The following is an 18883-nucleotide window of genomic DNA, read 5'->3' as shown; positions in this document are numbered from 1 at the left end:
TAGGGAGGAGGGACTTGGGGGAGGGGCGTTGGAAATGCGATAGGTGGAGGGAGGTCAAGGTGAGGGTGATAGGCCAGACTGGGGTGGGGGCAGAGAGGTGGGGAAGAAGATTGCAGGTTAGGAAGGCGGTGCTGAGTTCGATGGATTTGACTGAGACAAGGTATTTCCCCTCCCCCCACCTTGTCTCAGTCAAATCCATCGAATTCAGCACCGCCTTCCTAACCTGCAATCTTCTTCCCGACCTCTCCGCCCCCACTCCCGTCTGACCTATCACCCTCACCTTGACCTCTTTCCACCTATCACATTTCCGACGCCCCTCCCCCAAGTCCCTCCTCCCTACCTTTTATCTTAGCCTGCTGGACACACTTTCCTCATTCCTGAAGAAGGGCTTATGCCCGAAACGTCGATTCTCCTGTTCCTTGGATGCTGCCTGACCTGCTGCGCTTTTCCGGCAACACATTTTCAGCTCTGATCTCCAGCATCTGCAGTCCTCACTTTCTCCATAAACTCTTACCTTGCCAGATAACCTTTCAGTGGCACCTTATTGAATGCCTTTTGGAAATTCAGGTATACTACATAAATCTGATCTCCTTTGTCTACTTATTAGTTGCATCAGGGATGGGCCTACAGTTATTTATATTGTCTATCAAAGACTTGGATGATGGAAGTGAATGTCCTTTCGCCAAATTTGCGAATGTCACAAAAATAAGTAGAAAAGCAAGTGATGAGGATGATGGAAAGAGTTTGCTACAGAGGATTATAGACAGGTTAAGTGAGTGGGCAAAAAATTGGCAGATGGAATATAATGTGAGGTTATACACTTTAGCAGGAAGAATAGAAGAGCTCATTATTATTTAAATAGGGAAAGACAAGGATTTGGGTGTCTTTGTTCATGAATCACAAAAAAAATGTGGTTAATTCAGTAGGTAATTGGAAAGACAAATGGAATATTGATTTTTATCTTCAAGGGAATGGAATATACAAATAGAGAAGTCTTGCTAAAACTGTACAAGTCACTAGCCAAACCATACCCATAATACTGTGAACAATTTTGATCCCCTTATCTATAGAAAGATATAATGGTCGAGTAGGTTAGGCTTCAATTCAGAGTTTAAGAAAATGAGAGGAAACCTGATTGAAACATATGCATATCTTCAGGAGCTTAATAGAGTGAATGCTGAGAGATTGTTTCCCCGGTAAAGGGAGTCTAGAATCAGAGGAGTAATTTCAGAATAAGGGGTCACCAATTTAAGATCCAGATGTACAATTTCTTCTCCAAGACATCCAATCTGGGGATTTCTTTACCGCAGAAGACTGTTTTGGCTGGGTTGTTAAGAATATTCAAGGTTGAGATTAACAGATTTTTAGTCAGTAAGGAAATTCGAAGTTCTGGGGAAAAGGCGGGGAAGTGGAGGATTATCAGATCAGCCATGATTTCATTGAATGGTGGAGCAGACTCTGTGGGCTAAAAGGGTCTGATTTTTAAAAAAAAAAGAGGTAGCACAGTGGCTCAGTGGTTAGCACTGCTGCCTCACAGCACCAGGGACTGTGGTTGACTCCAGCCTCTGGAGTTTTCACATTCGCCCCGTGTCTGCGATGGTGTGCTCCGGTTTCCTCCCACTGTCCAAAAATGTACAGGTTAAGTGAATTTGCCATGCTAAATTGCCCATAGTGTTCAGGGGTGTGTAGGATCAGTGCATTATTCAGGGGTAAATGTAGAGTAATAGGATAGGGGACTGGGTCTGTGTGGGTTCCTTCAGAGGGTCGTTGTGGACTTGTTGGGCCGAAGGACCTGTTTCCACACTGTAGGGATTCTATGATTCTATACTTTTTCACCTCCATTTTTTTTGGCCTAAGTCTGCTAAATCAAGGTTTTCTCAGTGGAAAACCGTGGCGACTTGTTCTTTCATATATGTCATAAGTGCACCTTTAAGACTGATTTAATAATAGATTCCAGCATTTTCGCAATGAATGACCATCATAACTGGCATGTCATTCTTAGCTTTTCAAGGAAGAGAGAGAAAACAGTGTCACCATTCCTGACTCTAAGGAAGTTTGGAAAACCTTGGCCAGTGCACCAACCATCTGGCTCCAGAGGGTAGGCCTTTTAGTCATGGGAATTTGTCAAAGTTTAGTTCATTAAGATTCTCCAATAGCTTTTATCTGCTGATAATAATTATCAAATGCTGTGGATTACTGTAGAGTTCTGAAGGCTGGTGACTAGGTCATTGATGAGATTATGTTTCTGTTCTGTTATATTTTTGACTGTTGTGTTGACATTTGGTCACTGTGTATCAGACAGCAATGAGATGAGCGATAAAGTGAGTATTAAAAGTATTCATCTCGAAGAATATACAAGGCAGTGGGGACAGAGTGGGACTCTGAAATAGATTGATTTCAATTTCTCTGCCAAAGATGCAAATTCAGTGGGTCAAAGGCTACCTGATTCTAAATTCTAACAATACTCACTTCAGTAGGAGTGTTTGCCTTCTGGGCACGTTCTTTCTCCATTCAGGAGCAAATACTTATGTTATTATAAAGATTAGCTACAGTTTTCAAATAAATAACTGTTTAGTATTAAGGTTGCCATGTCAGTATTTTATACCCAGAGACCATGTTGTTTTTAGACAATAGAGAAACAGCAAAAAGGGGAAAGTACTTTGTTGTGTTAATTTTGGATTCAAAAGAGGAAGTTAAAAGAATTTTTTTTTAATCTAGAATTTCTGTCTAAGACATGCTTTAGATGGGCCATGTGAGAATTCTTATTGATAACAGCACTAATATTTGATGCTAACCACGTTCTATTCATATTAATTGCATACAATCAATATTGTGAATTTTACTTTTGAGAGTTTCTTTAAAACAGAGAAGAAAAACACGTTTATCATTAATGTTTCAGATTCTCATCTCCAGCTGTTCACGTTGTCGAACTTGTGACTCACTAGTGTATGACGAGGAAATTATGGCTGGCTGGACAGCAGATGACTCCAACCTCAACACAACATGTCCTTTCTGTGGCAATTTGTTTCTTCCTTTCCTTGGCATTGAAATTCGAGATCTGCGAGGTCCTGGCAGGTAATACGTTCTACAGTATAATGTGAATATGTATGTGTGAATGAACAGAGTATATTTCATTATTTCATTTCATTTAACAATTTTTTGGGAACTCGCCTATTTTCCGTAATTTACTGTCCCAAGAATCATCTACCCATGACCTATTCCTAAAACGAATCAAATCACTAACTACTTCACAGGTTCTTTGGACTGTCAGTAAGCTGATCAAACAGTATGAAAGAGGAAGAGCCATGGTCCCAGGGTTTCCTAGTTGGGCATCTTGCAATGTTCTGTGAAAGAGTTTGGTTTACAAAATATACTCAGTAAAAGATAGCATTGAAAAATGTATGGAACAAATGCTAAATATGCTCTGGATAATTTTGATGAAAATTTCCAATTAGGTAATCCAATTTATGAAAACAAAGCACAAAATTGTGAATGCTGTAACATGAAATAAAAATAGAAAATACTAAGAAATCTGGCAGCATCTGTCAAGAGATAAACATTTTACATTCCAAGTCTAATCGAATTCCTGAGCCATACTTGTGATGCTGAGCTGTTCAATTAACACAACTGGTTCGCAACTTTCCCAATTAACACAGTGAAGCCCATATTTTTGAGCGTAGTTAACTTCAGTATAAGTTTGGAGATTCTTTACCTTTTGTGAAGAGAATCTATAAATGTCCTTCAAGGAAGGAAAGAATCAGTCTGGTCCATATTATACCTGAAGTAAGTACACCCTCTAAAGTAGTTTAGCAAACAATTCTAGTGTGCAAATTAGCCATTGAAGAAGAGCCATGAGTGATAAGCATTAAGTACAGAGTTGTCAACGTTCTTGTAAGCCACAAATCTAAATATCTAAAATTGCTGTCATTGATCCTTGTATGTCAATGTTAATTTGATAGTACAAAATCATTTGGTCACCTGGGTAACATGCTTTTAGCCTGTGACAGTTCCAGAAAAGATACAAAAATTCACTTAGGATGTAATGTTATATGATGTTTGGAGGAAGCTTATTGTGTGGTAAAATAGTGTGACTGTTCCATAAGTTAATGGGTCTGCGCCTCATGTCATTGTGCTATAATCTTATAGGTTTCAAAGACTCAATCCAACCAAACTGTCCAGTTTCAACATTTTAACAGAAGGTCCTCACTCCAAGTATAATTTAGTTGTCTTGTTAATACAATATTTGTATGTATTTTTCTTAAAATATTAAAAACAATAAAGGAAATACTGCTGTGAATTTATTTAGGTACTTTCTGAAATCGAGTCCATCTACAGAAAGTATGCAGAGTTTGCAGTCTGGACCATCCTATCCAGGGACGAAGGACATGATGGTCTCCCCACCTGTTCTGGGTGTGATCGATGTCAACAAGCCTCAATCACCAAGAATTACAGTGCAAGGAGTTTCGGCCACACAAGGGTAAATGTCATGAGCATGAGCTAAATCAAAGCTCTGATCAGAGGATGCCCATTTGTCCTCTCGATTCCGAAATTCCGTGCAGTGCAGCTGTATCATTTTGTTAAAGTTAGAGAACTCTGTTTTCACAGCCCTGCACTTCAATAAAATTCTTTCAGTTGCACAAGAGCAGATTATTTCAGCTGAACAAGAAAGCCAGCAGTCAGCAAGGCAATAAAGAATTGATAATCTCCCAATCTGAGATTCCCATAGCAATAGCTTAGTGATGGTGAGGTTTAAAAATTGGTTGCTTCATGTTTTTAGCTATTACAATTATAGTTTTGTATAGTCAGTCATAGCTCAGTTGGTAGCACATTTGCCTGAATCATAGGTTTGTATGTTTCAGTCCCAGTCCAGGCTGACACTTAGTAAGTATTGAGGAAGTCCAGATTTTAAACTGAGACCTTATCTATCCCCTCAGGTAGGCGCAAAAGCTCCCACAAAATTATTTTGAATGGAGGAATTTTCTCCCATGACCTGACAAATGTCTATCTCACTCACAAAAGCAGGTTATGAGTCCATTTCTAGATTATTGTATGTAAGAGCTTGCTGTGTACCAATAGGCCATTAAGTATTTACATCCAATTGTGACTCTACTTGAAAAGTAGTATTATTTAAAAAACTTTGGGATGTCCATTAAATATGAAAAGCACCATATAAATGTAAGTTTTTTTTTAGTATAATATTAAGTTGTATAATACTAAGCAGTGACCAATAAATGTGATCTACCTACAAATTATAGAAGTTGTGTAAGAAAAAAGCTGAATTAGTTCTCAATCTCTCGTTTATGAATACCGCTGTACCAGTATATTCTAATTGATTGCTGAGGGCCTGGTCAGGCTGTCAGTTTGTTTCTAGATTGTCGTTCTTGATTATACTGAATTGTGTCCCACTCAACATTGAAAAGGTTTTGTATCAGAAGCACTTGCACCTGCTGCTCTGTCAGAACTGATGACTTTTTGTGCCTTAGGTGGGACCCATTCATTGATGGTTTCATTTTCTTTTTGTTAAAATTCCATGTTCATCTCTACTGTTATAGTCATTCAGTTTATTGAAAGCTATGCAACTCTACACGATTGTTCTGGACTGTCATTTTTAAATATTATAGCCATGATTTGGCGTGGCCTTTAAAAAAATTCTTTGTAATCAAAGCACGCACAATTCTCTGTGTTGCGTATTTTGCTTATCTATAGTTTAATAGTTCAAAACTGGGGAAAAATCATGGATTGCAACCTAATTACGCTTGCTTAATTTTGGTGGGAGCTTGTCAGTAAATTATGTATGAAGACACCTTGTCCAGTTGACCACAGTGCCTCCCTGGCTTTAAGTAATGACCAGAGAATTAAATATCTTGTGCTTAGTCAAATAAGTTTTGTGGGCAGTGCTGTTGAATAATGTTATTTGTGCATTCGCAAGAAAAGAATGGGAAATTCTGCTGGACAATTACTCATGTTTAAGCGATGCTGCATCACAGATAAATAAGTAGGATACAGTGGTGCTTTGTGTTGTAATTGTGATGATTCAGCATGGAAGAGCATTCCTAAGAAAACAATAACAGTTGCATTGTAGCAATGCCAAGAAAATCAGAGGAGAGTAGATGTCAGGGGAAGTCAAGCAGAAAGTAGGTGATGTCTGAGTGCAGCTGTGTTCAGGATCAACAACAACACACCTTGTACTTACATAGCACCTACAACCTGATAAAATATCCTGATGCACTTCACAAGAGTGTCATAAAACAAAATATTACATTAAGCCATCCAAGGAGATATTTGGCAGATGATTAAAAACTTGGTCCAAGAGATATGTGTTAAGGAGCATTTAAAAGAAAAGAGTAGCGGACAGGTTCAGGGAGGACATTCTGCAGCTGAAGGCTCAGACAGCTAAGGCACCAATATTGAAGAGGGATGCTGAAGAGGCCAGAATTAGCAGAATGTGGGAATCACAAACATTTGTGAGGGACTTTTTGAGATTACAAAGATTGGGAACATGAAAGATTATGGAAGCATTTGGAAAAAAAAATGTAAATTCTTAAATCCAATCATTACTCAAATGGGAGTTACTGTATTTGTGTGAGAAGTCAAGCAGAAAGGGCTGGTGGTGAACAGAATATAGTGCAAATTAGGCTGTAGGCAGCAGAGATTTAGATGGCAGTCAGTTTTGGAGGGTAGAATGTGGGAGGCTAATCAGGAGATATATTAGTACAATCACACCTAGAGTTAACAAAGGTGTGAATAATAGCAGGTAAGCTGAGATGGGTAGAATCATGCTGTGGTACAGAGGTGCTGTTGGTGATGATGCAGATTTGTGGTTGGATTCTCATCTCATTCATATACTAAGATTGTGAACAGTCGGTTTGGCTTTAAACAATTGCCAAGGAAAGAATGAAGTTTGCAGAGGGTCGTTTCGTTTTTGGAGAGAGGATCAGTGAGGGCAGATTTGAGGGAAACAAAACTGGTATGGGGAGTGGCAACTGTTAACAATATCATTTGCACGTATACTAATCTTCAGGCTTTGAACAATACTGTAAGATTTATGGTGACAATAGAGTCCCTAGTTTGGATTCAACTTGGAGAATGAGAGGAATCTTGTGGTCTATTTTAGTTAGAACATAGAAAATAGATGCAGAAGTATGCCATTCAACCTTCGAGCCTGCTCCACCATTCAGGGCTTATCACACAATCTCAGTATCCCATTCCCACCCTCTCCCCATACCCCTCGATCCCTTTAGCCACAAGAGCCATGTCCAGCACCTTCTTGAATATGTCTAATGAACTGGCTCCAGCAACTTCCTGTAGGAGAGAATTCCACAGGTTCACAGCTGTCTGAGTGAAGACATTCTTCCTCATCTCAGTCCTGAATGGCTTACCCCTTATTTTTAGACTGTGACCCCTAGTTCTGGACTTGCCCAACATTAACAACATTCTTCCCACATCTAGCTTGTCCAGTCCCATCAGAATTTTATGTTTGTATTCCAGCGAATACAAGCCCAGTTGATCCAGTCTTTTCTCATATGTCAGTCCTGCCATCCTGGGGATCAGTCTGGTGAGCCTTCACTGAACTCCCTCAATAGCAAGAGTGTCCCTCCTCAGATTAGGAGGCCAAAACTACACACAGTACTCAAGGCGTGGCCTCAGCAAGACCCTGTATAACTGCAGCAAGACATTCTTACTCTGATACTCCAATCCTCTCGTTATGAAGGCCAGCATGCCTTTAGCTTTCCTCACTGCCTGCTGCACCTACATACCAACCTTCAGTGACTGAAGCTCACACTTATCCACATTATATTGCATTTGACAAATATTTGCCCACTCAGCCAGTTGATTGGATAACTAAGAGATGAAGATCAGGAATGTAGAAGAAGAAAGAAATGTACATCCATTTACAATAGTTTTCTTGATCACAGAATATCCCAAAACCTTTTATAGCCAATTAGGTACTTTTGGAATATAAGAAACATTACGAATATAAAGTTAAGATAAGTCCTATCCAGTTTCAGTGAGAGAAGCATACTGATGTTAGTAATCATTGAGCAAGAGGGTATTGGGAATTTATTTTTGGAATTGGTCTACCCTACATTTAAGGCTGTGAATCTGTTTTGTAGTTAATCCACTCAGATTAAAATGCAGTCAGTCTTGTACAAGTGTCACCTTGGAATGGCAGAAGATTTTAAAGTCCAAGTGCTTGTGTAAAATAAATATTTTGTTGTGACGTTCTTTGACTTGGATTGAATTGCCAGATAAAAAGGTTTAGACTGGAATGAAGAGTCATAGAGAAGTAGTTGCATGTTCATCAGGATTCAGTTACAGTAGTTTTCTAATAAGAATTTTATATGCCAATTTATCCTCCTTCTAAAATTTATTTCTTGTTGCCAGAAATGACCGGCCTGTGCCAGCAAGATGTATTCAGATCCCTTCAGGGAGACGGCATGGGTTCAATGAGTCCCTGCTGTTAGGGCAGACTGTTGCAAGAAGCATTAGCGGATGCAGTTCTATAGCTGCGGAGCCTAACACTCGGCGCCATATCCACACTGTTCCAACAGGCAGCCTACCAACAAATCTGAATGAATCAACGGTATGTGACTTAGTGTGTGAGAAAAAGGTGGAATCCAATTGATTGTGTATTCAGTGAAAGAATATCTATAGAATGTACATTTTGTTCAAAGTACTGCAATGTGTTTGTGGCTAACTCAAGGTGTTCCACACTTGTCAGAAAATTTAAAGTATCAGTTAATAATATCCTAATATGTTGATATAAAATACTTAATACTCCCAAAGGACTTCCCTTGCCTTTTCTAAGGGAAGCTTTAAAAGTATTAGAATTAAATCAGTTTTTGTCTATGTTTCCAAGGTTGGCTGCCATAGAGGGGTAATTAGCTGAAGATTGCAATAAGGGCATAGAAGGTTCTATTGCTGACCAGATTTGATTTTACCTAGTAATAAGCACCAGATACTCTCTGATTATTTGAATAGAATACTCAAAACAATCAAATAATCATGGAAAAATGTGTTCAAAAGTCAGTTTTCAATCATTTTGTTCTTAGATGTTATTAGTCAGAAAGAGTCAGAACACAGAGGTATAGAAGAAAATGGCTGCATAGGGTCAAGTGTTGCTGAAGTTTGGAAGAGGTGAGGACTAATTTAAATCATTGGATCAATGGGCTCCAGAAGCAGTTCTGAGAACTGTTTGGTGCAGCTGAAAGTTGGTTCCCAAGGAAGCCCACAAGCAGAATTTGCAGCTTTGAAGTCTGGTCTTCAGAGAAACTCTGCAGCTGTGCTAGTTTAATGAAGTTAGTTGGCTGTGAAAAAAACAGAATCAGGCCAGTAATTGTAGAGATGAGTATAGCTTTGAGCAATTTTGGAGGAAGAGGTTTGACCAGTGAGAGGTGAGCAGCCAATGAGACAGACCAAGTTCGAGCAGTATTTGAGGAAATTCAGAGGCGAGATCTTTTAAAGTGAAGATTTGTAATTCCTTGTGAAAGAAACAGTTGTAATGTTTATTGGTGACTGTTAATGTCAACAACTATCAATGGAATCTATCTTGGTTGCATTTGCCATTTAATGTATAGCGTCACGAATGTTACTGCTTGTTTGTTTATTTGTTTATGTGTGCCTCTTGTTAATTCTTGGAATAAACGCAAATATACAATGCTTTGTTTTACTTACCTGACCTTGAAGGGTCAAATTTACCTCTTTGTTCAAAACTGTTGAATTTTGCACATATAACCATATGAATTTGGGGCGATAGACTATTTGGCCCATTCAAGCCCTGCTCAGCCATTTGATACAATCAGGGCTGATTTGATTATGGTTTCATCTCCACATTCCTGACCTGCCCCAATGATTCTTGACTTTTTGTCAGTCAAGGATCTATCTAAGTCTACTTTGAAAATATTCAATGACCCTGCTTGCACTTCTCTCAAGGGAGGGAGGACACTGAACCTCCAAGAAAGGGGAAAAAATTCTTATCCTGTAGCTTTATTCCCTTAATAAATACCTGGGATTCAAAACTTAGTCTAATTTGAACAGAAATGTTACTAATCACTAAGCAAGTAGTAATCAAGCATGGGGATCTGGTCTAGGATCATCATAGTGTGTATTTTGAGTAAATGTGGATACATGCTTCATAATTGTATAGTTAGTAAATCTGACCACATCAATCCAGAATGACAGACTGAAATGGCAGTTGGAAGGATCGTGCACTCACTGCTTCATTCATGTATCTGCAAATTGAAGGAAGCGTAGAAATCCAGTTGCGTCAATTATTCTACTGAAAGTACTCATTGCATTTCGTTTTAGTTTAATATTTAAATGATCTATTTTTGGAATGTATTCCTTGTTTTAGTTTTAAATCCAAGTCTTAGCCTCACACTCATTAGTGATTAAATTTTTTTTCTAGGATCGATTGGGCTTCGAATGGCAATTACCAAATCCTGACCCTATAACTGTTCCTTACTTGAGCCCCTTGGTGTTGTGGAAAGAGCTAGAAAGTTTACTTGAGAATGAAGGTGATCAAGTAATATCCATGGCAACATTTGTGGATCACCATCCAATTGTATTTTGGAATTTGGTGTGGTATTTTCGGCGTATTGATCTACCCACCAACCTGCCAGGACTTGTACTCACTTCAGAACACTGTAACAAAAGCATGACGGTAAGCCAGTGATGAATAAAGCCTAATTGCTAAAGGAAAAGTTGTGTGCCAGTTTGCTTTAATTGAGTACAGTGCTCAATTTAAATTGTTCCCTTAGCTACCACCGACAGCAGACGCATAACACAGTTCTTTGTCCTGCTGCTACCCAGCTCAAAATAGTTTTCCTCAGATGAAATTCAGTTCTAGAAGAACAAAGTCTTCAATTGGGCAAATTATTTAGTAGTCCATAATAGAAACAGAAATCCATCTTAAAGGAAGTTTACTAAATGATATGACTGTATAAAGTCAAGGGTCAGCCAGCTGCTATTAACCTAAAGGTGACACCTGTATTAACTGAAAAATGTAACCATTTGACTTCTGATTTATGATGTTATATTGAGTTCAGAAGGTTGTAGTCCTAGAATTGCTCCACATACAGCTTTTTTGGTCCTTTTATTTAGTCATGCCTCCTCTCTGAATTTCTATTAATTACACTTTATGTAGCATAATTGATTAATATTATTTCAATGTACTTCTTCCTTCAATTGAGAATTAGTCTTAGGACCGTTATTGAATTTCTTGCTCACTGTTAGTGTTGTATTTCACAGATTCCTCGTAGCTGGATGTCAGAGGACAGTAAACATGTTCTAATTCAGATGCTGTGGGACAATCTAAAATTGCATCAAGATCCCAGTCAGCCTTTCTACATCCTCTGGAATGCTAAGAGTGAGTACGAGTTCATGTTTACAGACAATTAATACCTTAAGATTGTGTCAAGCAAAATAAATTACTATATATTAGCGAGATCACTGTTACGTTCAATTACATAATTCAAATATCATTGAAGTTACAAGGTTACAGAAGCATTTTATGTTAGTATGCACTGAAATTTATTCACTTGTTCACTCTTTTGGGTGTGCTCATCCCTACCAACCAATTTTAAGCTTTTTTTTTTAAAGAGAGAGCTGGAAATTGAGAAATTTTTAAACATTATCAATGTGCAGCTGCAATTTCTTATATACTTTTATCTGGTATTGTCACCTCTGGTCTCGGGTTTTCCTACACTTTCCTGGCCAAGCTCTCAATCTCCTGCCTCCATAAAGGTCAACTTGTCCAAAACTCTGCTGTCTATATCTGAACCTGAATCAAGTCCCATTTACCCATCACTTACATGCTTCATGCGTCCAGATTGGCAACACCCAAAATTTAGAAGTCCTGTCTTCTCAGTTCAAATCCCTTCGTCACATAATTGTCCTCCAGTGCTACAATTGTTTGAGATCTCTGCATGGTGAGAGCTTTGTTTTCTTGTTCCTTTGCTCCTCTATTGGCATTTGTGACTATAGCCATCTAGGCCCATAGTTCTAGAATTCCATTCTCAACCTTTATCCACATCTTTGTTCTCATCCAGTAAAATTCTCCAGAAAACTCTCCTCTGATGAAGCTTTGAATCACCAAATTTCATCTCCCCACCTTTGTTTTGGCTTTTGATTACTTTTTTGTAAAATGCCTTGAAATATTAACATGCATTAAAGACGTTATACAAATGTAAGTTATTGCTGGTAATTTTGCAAAGTACACAGCATTTCTTAATTTGCTTGCCATTACATTAATTTTATTCTCAATGTTTTCAGTACATTTCAAATGTTTATGTTTACAGTTTGTTTTTAATAAGTGAGTTTTGAGAAGATTTATAGCTCAGGTTGAGGTTCGGGATGTAGGTTTGCTTGCTGAGCTGGAAGGTTCATTTTCAGATATTTTGTCACCATATGAGGTAACATCCTCCGTGAGCCTCCGAACAAAGCACTGCTGGTGTTTCCTGCTTTCTATTTATATGTTTGCGTTTCTTTGTGTTGGTGATGTCATTTTTTGTGGTGATGTCATTTTCTATGGTGTTTTTAATAAGTATCGTGTAAATGAAGTTCTCATTGAATCTTTGCATTAGTCGCAGTTATCAACCAGCATTAGATCACACTGTAAATAGTTAATCACTCATCTCAAACTCTTGAGTTCCCACTGCTCTCAAACGTTTTTGAATGTGGGCCCCTTGACATCTTGTAACTTTACTATAGCCACTTCCTGTCTGTCTCCTTTCAGACTGACAAAATGAGGGTTTCAGGCATTAGAGGACACTCTTTTACATTTGGCAGTTGGGGAGCTTCAATCACCAAACCAGCAGCAGATTCTGAATTTTCTGACGATATTATTCAGCTAATCTGAGGAAATAATTTAGTTTTCTTCCTCAGCTAAACACCTACTCGAAATTCATGATCACCACAAGTGCTTTATGTGAGCCATGCATTTGAGGGAAGAGTGGGGGGGTTACTGTGGTAAGATCTGGGAGTGGGTCACTTTCACAACCGATTAGTTAATAGCTTTAGTTTATTCAAATTACATGTTTTCCTCTTTAAACACAGCTGTTTATTGAAACCCATGTTCTTAATGCAACTAACTAAACTTTCTCTGTCTGCACAGATCTTAATTATACACTTTTATTTGAGAGTGAGTATCCAATTTGTTCTTCATTATTTGTCAGCAATTTTTTCTTCAATTTACGATTGTCTTCAAAATCATGTTTTATCGCTTTGAGAAAATGTTTGCTACCACTTATTTGATTTTATAGTTTAACTGCAGTGTATTTGCTTATTTAACAATTAAATCAATGTCATTGTGTGAATTTCTTTGCTTCTGATTTTTTTTGCCACCCACATCTTTTAAACTGTATAAAGAGGAACTCCATCATCCGAATAAGATGGGCAGGCACTATTTTGTTCTGATAATTGATTATACTGTTAATTGAGTCAATGCCTCTCCTCTGGGACTCTGAGTTTTCTGAAGTTTCCTTTTTCCTCGCTGTACCTGCCTTGCTCACTCTCTCTATCTCAGGGTTTGTTTCTGAGCAGACTCACACTTGTGTATATTGGACCTGCAACTTTGCTGTAGCCTCCCGACCCAACCCACGCCCGCCGCCCCCCCCCCCCCCCCCGCCTCAGATCAATGGCATTGACCGGGTGAGCACTTGCTAAGTACGCTCCCTGTTCAGGAGGCTAGGCAGCAGGACACCATACATGAGCCCCCAACCCCCTTCCACTAACCCAAACCCCTTCCATCCCTGCCCTGTGCAAGGACAAATGGATTACAATGTAGTGGAAATCCCAGTTTTTTTAACTTTTTTCTTTTGAAAGCTGCCTCTTTTGTTACTAGCTGATAGGCACCAGCTAATTCAATGCATCAGGATATTAAAGTGACTTCTGAAAAATTAATTGTCAAGTTCATCAATTACAATTAAACCAAGACTCAGATTAACCAGTACTAGACTATCTTACTATGCCAAATACAGTATAAATGAAGGAGAAGAAAGGAACATACTTAGTCATACATATGGAATGTTTTAAATGAATTTCTTGAAAACCTCTTTGATCCCCTGTGTACTGCTGTCTTGAAAGGAAACCTAACTTGTACAAAATTATTCTTGTTGTTTGGATGGGCTGACATGTTTCCCTAGTGAAATTCCCTCTCTAATGTCATTGTAGGTCAACCCATATCAGGTGGACTGCAGCAGTTAACAAAGTCAGCTCACCACCACCCTCTCAAGGGCAACTAGGGACCAGCAATAAATACTGGCCAGCCAGCAATGCCCATGATCCACATATGAATAAAAAAAAGTGGGCTTTATTATAGATGAAATTCCAAATAAAAATTCCAGAAAAATATGTAAACCAGCACAATTGACTACAGCTGTTTCAAATTCTAAAGCAATTGCAAGAATATTAATGGGGCTAATTACAGGAATCATCATCCTTCCCACTCTGGAAGTAACAGTTTTTAATGCAGATGAGGCTGATCTCCTTCCTATCGGAAAGATGTTGTGAAACTTGAAAAGATTCAGAAAAGATTTACAAGGATGTTCGCAGACACGGGGAGAATGTGCAACTCCACACAGTCAGTCGCCTGAGGCGGGAATTGAACCCGGGTCTCTGGCGCTGTGAGGCAGCAGTGCTAACCACTGTGCCACCGTGCCGCCCAAAATACTTTTTATTAGATTACCTACAGAGTGGAAACAGTCCCTTTGGCCCAACCAACCCTCTAAAGGGCAACCCACCCAGACCCATTTTCCCCAACTAATGCACCTAGTACTATAGGCAATTTAGCATGGCCTACATACATTTGGATTGTGGGAGGAAACCCACACAGGGAGAGCGTGCAAACTCCATACAGACAGTTGTCCATGGCTGGAATCGAACCAGGGACCCTGGACCCTGGTGCTATGAAGCAGCAGTGCTAACCACTGAGCCACTGGATTTGGGTCTGTTTCCATGCTGTACATCTCTATGACTCTATCTCCACTTGGTTACCAAAAGAAAACAAAGTTCAATTAAATTATATTGCCTCAACTGAGGTGCAGTATAAGCCTTGCAGTCAGAATTCCTGTCATTGTCAATTTTTAAAGATAGTTAAAATCTTTGGGAAGGATGATTCTACGTTATTTCCTGTTGCAAAATCATTTGAGCTTAGTTGTAGAATTAATACAAATTACATTTTTCTATTTGCAGCTAAAAAACATCCCCTTGTTCAAACACTGCGAGATGGAGGCTGCTTTTTTAACAAGGATTTTCTGGATAGCATTGTGAAGAGTATTCAGATAAATGACATCTATAAGCCAATAAGTAAGATTCTTGAGGTGCTGAGCATGCAACCACACTTTAAACGGCAACGGTAAGCAAGTTGATAAATCACTCACTTTTTAATTTTGCACATTTCTCATTTTATCAATTAATCACAGTCTATGGTTGTTTAACTTTTCAAGCATCCCCAATCAATCCATTCTTTTTCAAACATTAATCCTGATGAGCAATGAAAGAATATATGGGAAGCTTGCTTTAATCAGTTTGCCTAGAGCTTTCTGTCAAGTGTAGGATAGTTTATTAATTATCCTCAGAATGAAAACAGAGCCGACAAATGAAAAAAGTTGAGATAATCATTCAGTTGGCTTAAAAGAGAAATCTTTTACACTATAAGCTTAGTTTTGCAAAACTTCATGTTAATTTCTAAATCAAGCTTTTTAAAATTGTATTTTGTTTTATTTCTTTTGAAGGAGTTTATATAGAGAGATTCTGTTCCTGTCCCTTGTGGCACTTGGAAAAGACAACATTGACATAGGTAACGCTTTACACAATATTTACAATTTTGTTTTTCTTATTGATCACTCCAAACTCTGTACACAGTCGCTAGTCTGTGCTTGACTCTGAGGAGCATTTTGTCAACTGGTGCAGCACCTTGATGCTTCTTGCCAGAGACAAACACTTCCTTCAAACGTTTAGCCTTGCATTCTACTTATACAATAAACCTGCAACTGGCTCATTGTGTTCCTTAAACAAGTAAAACTACAAACAGTTGTAAGAGAATGTAATTTTAAATGAATTAGCAGGACTGTAAAGTATTCCTCAAACTGAAAAATAAGTTGAAAGAAAATGTTAATTTTTAAACATTTTTGCTTCATTTTCATATCTACTTTTTTAAGGGTCATGTTAACATTTCTATTATCTACCTTCTATATCTCAAACAGATGCATTTGACCGTGAATACAAGAGAGCATATGATCAGCTAACTCCCAGCCAGGTGAAGCTGACCCATAATTGTGACCGGCCTCCCAGCTCTGGGGTTATGGAATGTCGCAGGATCTTTGGTGAACCCTACCTCTAAGAATTCTGATTGACATTGCTATCACTGGTCTGACATCAGTGATATGTAACTATCACATTGTGCAATGGAATTTCAATACCTAATCTCCCCAAATATGCCACTGTTAAGTTATGATAATCTTTTGGTGGTTAAATGATACAAATGTACAGAAAATGAATTCAAATGGAAAGCTATGTAAATATAATTAAGATAGTATTTTAAATAGTTTTGTATTATAGTGCTATTGGATCAGGTTAACAAGAAGGATTGCATAAACAAGAGGGCTCAACTCTTCAGAGTATGCTGCTAATATGTACATAATGGACCTGGCTACCATTGCATCTCATTAAGTCTGTTACCTGTATGTTCCTTTTTAGAAGTACTTTGTCTAAATTGTATAAATATTCATAAAGGAGAAATGCGTAGCAGAGACACTTTATGTAAAAGTGACATGTTTTTCCACATAAATTGTAATTTCAGTATTTGTATATTTAAATAAGGAAATCTTTTAATGCTATCTACTTTATAATTATATATACTTATATGATGCAGCTTCAAAATATGCTTGATACATACATAATGCAGTCAGTGTGCTTCTTTTAGAATTTGCTTTGTAGTTTTTGTCATGCTTTACATTCTGAGAGAAATGATATATCACGTTCCGCCTTCTGAATTCCTGTTCTGAAAGGATGAGACAATCCAGTGAAAACTGAAGCAGTAATGCTTAAGCGCCAGAGAGACGGACTGTCCTTTTAAAAATATATTTGAGTGCTTACTGAAAAGAAGTTAATTGAGGTCAAAGATAATGTGTGTGTAAACTCTCAGTTTTTCAATGTTTAAAATTGAGTTTCCTATGGGAAAGTAAAATTGTATTTATTAGCTTATTAAATAACAGTTTTTAAATAATCAGTTCCTGTTGGGTTTGAAAGTATGAAATTCCAACAAATGGTAATGTCTTATAGAATCTTGTATTTTTTTTAGGTTTTATTTAAAACCATTGCAATGGTTTGCAATATTAAATAATTTTGTTTTTCAGTCAAATCTTCTTAGGCAAAGGAAGAAGAACAAACAAAATTTACAGCCCAGGAACAGGCCCTTCGGTCCTCCAAGCCTGAGCCGATCCAAATCCACTGTCTAAACCTGTCATCCAATTCCTAAGGATCTATATCCTTCTGATCCCCACCTACTCAATCATTTGTCCAGATGCACCTTAAATGAATCTACCGTGCCTACCTCTACTACCTCTGCTGGCAACGCATTCTGGGCACCTACCACCCTCTGTAAAGTACTTGCAGCGTGTATTCCCCTTTAAACTTTCCACCTCTCAACTTGAACGTGTGACCTCTCATTATTGAATCCCCCACCCTGGGAAAAAGCTTATCTCTATCCACCCTGTCTATACCCTTCATGATTTTGTAGACCTCAATCAGGTCCCCTCTCAATCTCCATATTTCTAATGAAAACAATCCTAACCTACTCAATCTCTCTTCATAGCTAGCACTTTCCATACCAGGCAACATCCTCATAAACCTTCTCTGCACCCTCTCCAAAGCGTCCACATCCTTTTGTTAATGTGGCGACCAGAACTGTATACAGGATTCTAAATGCAGCCAAACCAAAGTCTTGTACAATTTTAACATGACCTGCCAGCTGTTATACTCAGTATGCAGTCCGATGAAGGCAAGCATACTATATGTCTTCTTGACCACTCTATCCACCTGTGCAGCAACCTTCAGGGTACAATGGACCTGAATTGCCAGATCTCTCTGCTCATCAACTTTTCCCAAGGCTCTTCCGTTTACTGTATAATTCACTCTAGAATTAGACTTCCCAAAATGCATCACTTCACATTTGCCTGGATTGAACTCCATCTGCCACTTCTCCGCCCAACTCTCCAGTCTATCTGTATCCTCCTGTATTCTTTGACAGTCCCCTATGCTTTCTGCTACTCCACCAATCTTCATCTGCAAGCTTACTGATCAGACCAACAGTGCTCTCTTCCAGATTATTTATGTATATCACAAACAACAGTGGTCTCAGCACTGATCCCTGTGGAATACCTCTGGTCACCTTTCTCCATTTTGAGAAACTCCCTTCAACTACTACTCTCTGTCTCCAGTTGCTCAACCAGTTCTTTTCCACCTAGCTAGAATACCCTGCACACCATGTGACTTCACCTTCTCCATTAGATTACCATTAGTTTATCAAATGTCTTACTGAAGTCCATGCATATGATATCTACAACCCTTCCTTCGTCTATCAACTTGGTCACTTGCTCAAATAACTCTATTAAGTTGGTAAGGCACGATCTCCCCCGCACAAAACCATGTTGCCTATCACTGATAAGCTCATTCTTTTCCAAATATAAATAGATTTTATCCCTCAGTACATTCTCCAGCAACTTTCCCACTACTTAAGTCAGGCTCACTGGTCTGTAGTTATCTGGAATATCCCTACTACTCTTCTTGTATAGATGTAAACATGAGAAACCCTCCCATTGTCCAACGCTTCACCTGTTTAAGGATGCTGCAAAAATATCTGTCAGGGCCCCAGCTATTTCCT

General features: G+C 38.5%; 1 protein-coding gene across 10 annotated transcripts in view; it reads left to right on the top strand.

Annotated features, from left to right (window-relative positions):
- dennd4a (DENN/MADD domain containing 4A) overlaps positions 1 to 17227 on the top strand; it is a 150318-nt gene extending 133091 nt beyond the window's left edge. For 7 of the 10 annotated variants that reach the window (XM_043674611.1, XM_043674610.1, XM_043674612.1 and 4 more), the window contains 9 exons: positions 2900 to 3075; positions 4307 to 4477; positions 8386 to 8584; positions 10409 to 10663; positions 11251 to 11368; positions 13115 to 13141; positions 15193 to 15355; positions 15735 to 15799; positions 16206 to 17227. In XM_043674611.1, coding sequence (XP_043530546.1) covers positions 2900 to 3075; positions 4307 to 4477; positions 8386 to 8584; positions 10409 to 10663; positions 11251 to 11368; positions 13115 to 13141; positions 15193 to 15355; positions 15735 to 15799; positions 16206 to 16342 — 1311 coding nt within the window. In that variant the 3' untranslated portion in view covers positions 16343 to 17227. The remainder of the gene's footprint in view (positions 1 to 2899; positions 3076 to 4306; positions 4478 to 8385; positions 8585 to 10408; positions 10664 to 11250; positions 11369 to 13114; positions 13142 to 15192; positions 15356 to 15734; positions 15800 to 16205) is intronic. The other 3 variants (XM_043674608.1, XM_043674614.1, XM_043674613.1) reach the window with 1 other exon arrangement.
- Positions 17228 to 18883: the final 1656 nt, after the last annotated feature.

This window comes from Chiloscyllium plagiosum, chromosome 32 (genome assembly GCF_004010195.1).
Source record: "Chiloscyllium plagiosum isolate BGI_BamShark_2017 chromosome 32, ASM401019v2, whole genome shotgun sequence".
NCBI classification, from domain to species: Eukaryota; Metazoa; Chordata; class Chondrichthyes; order Orectolobiformes; family Hemiscylliidae; genus Chiloscyllium; species Chiloscyllium plagiosum.
This window is presented reverse-complemented; position numbering and strand designations above follow the sequence as displayed.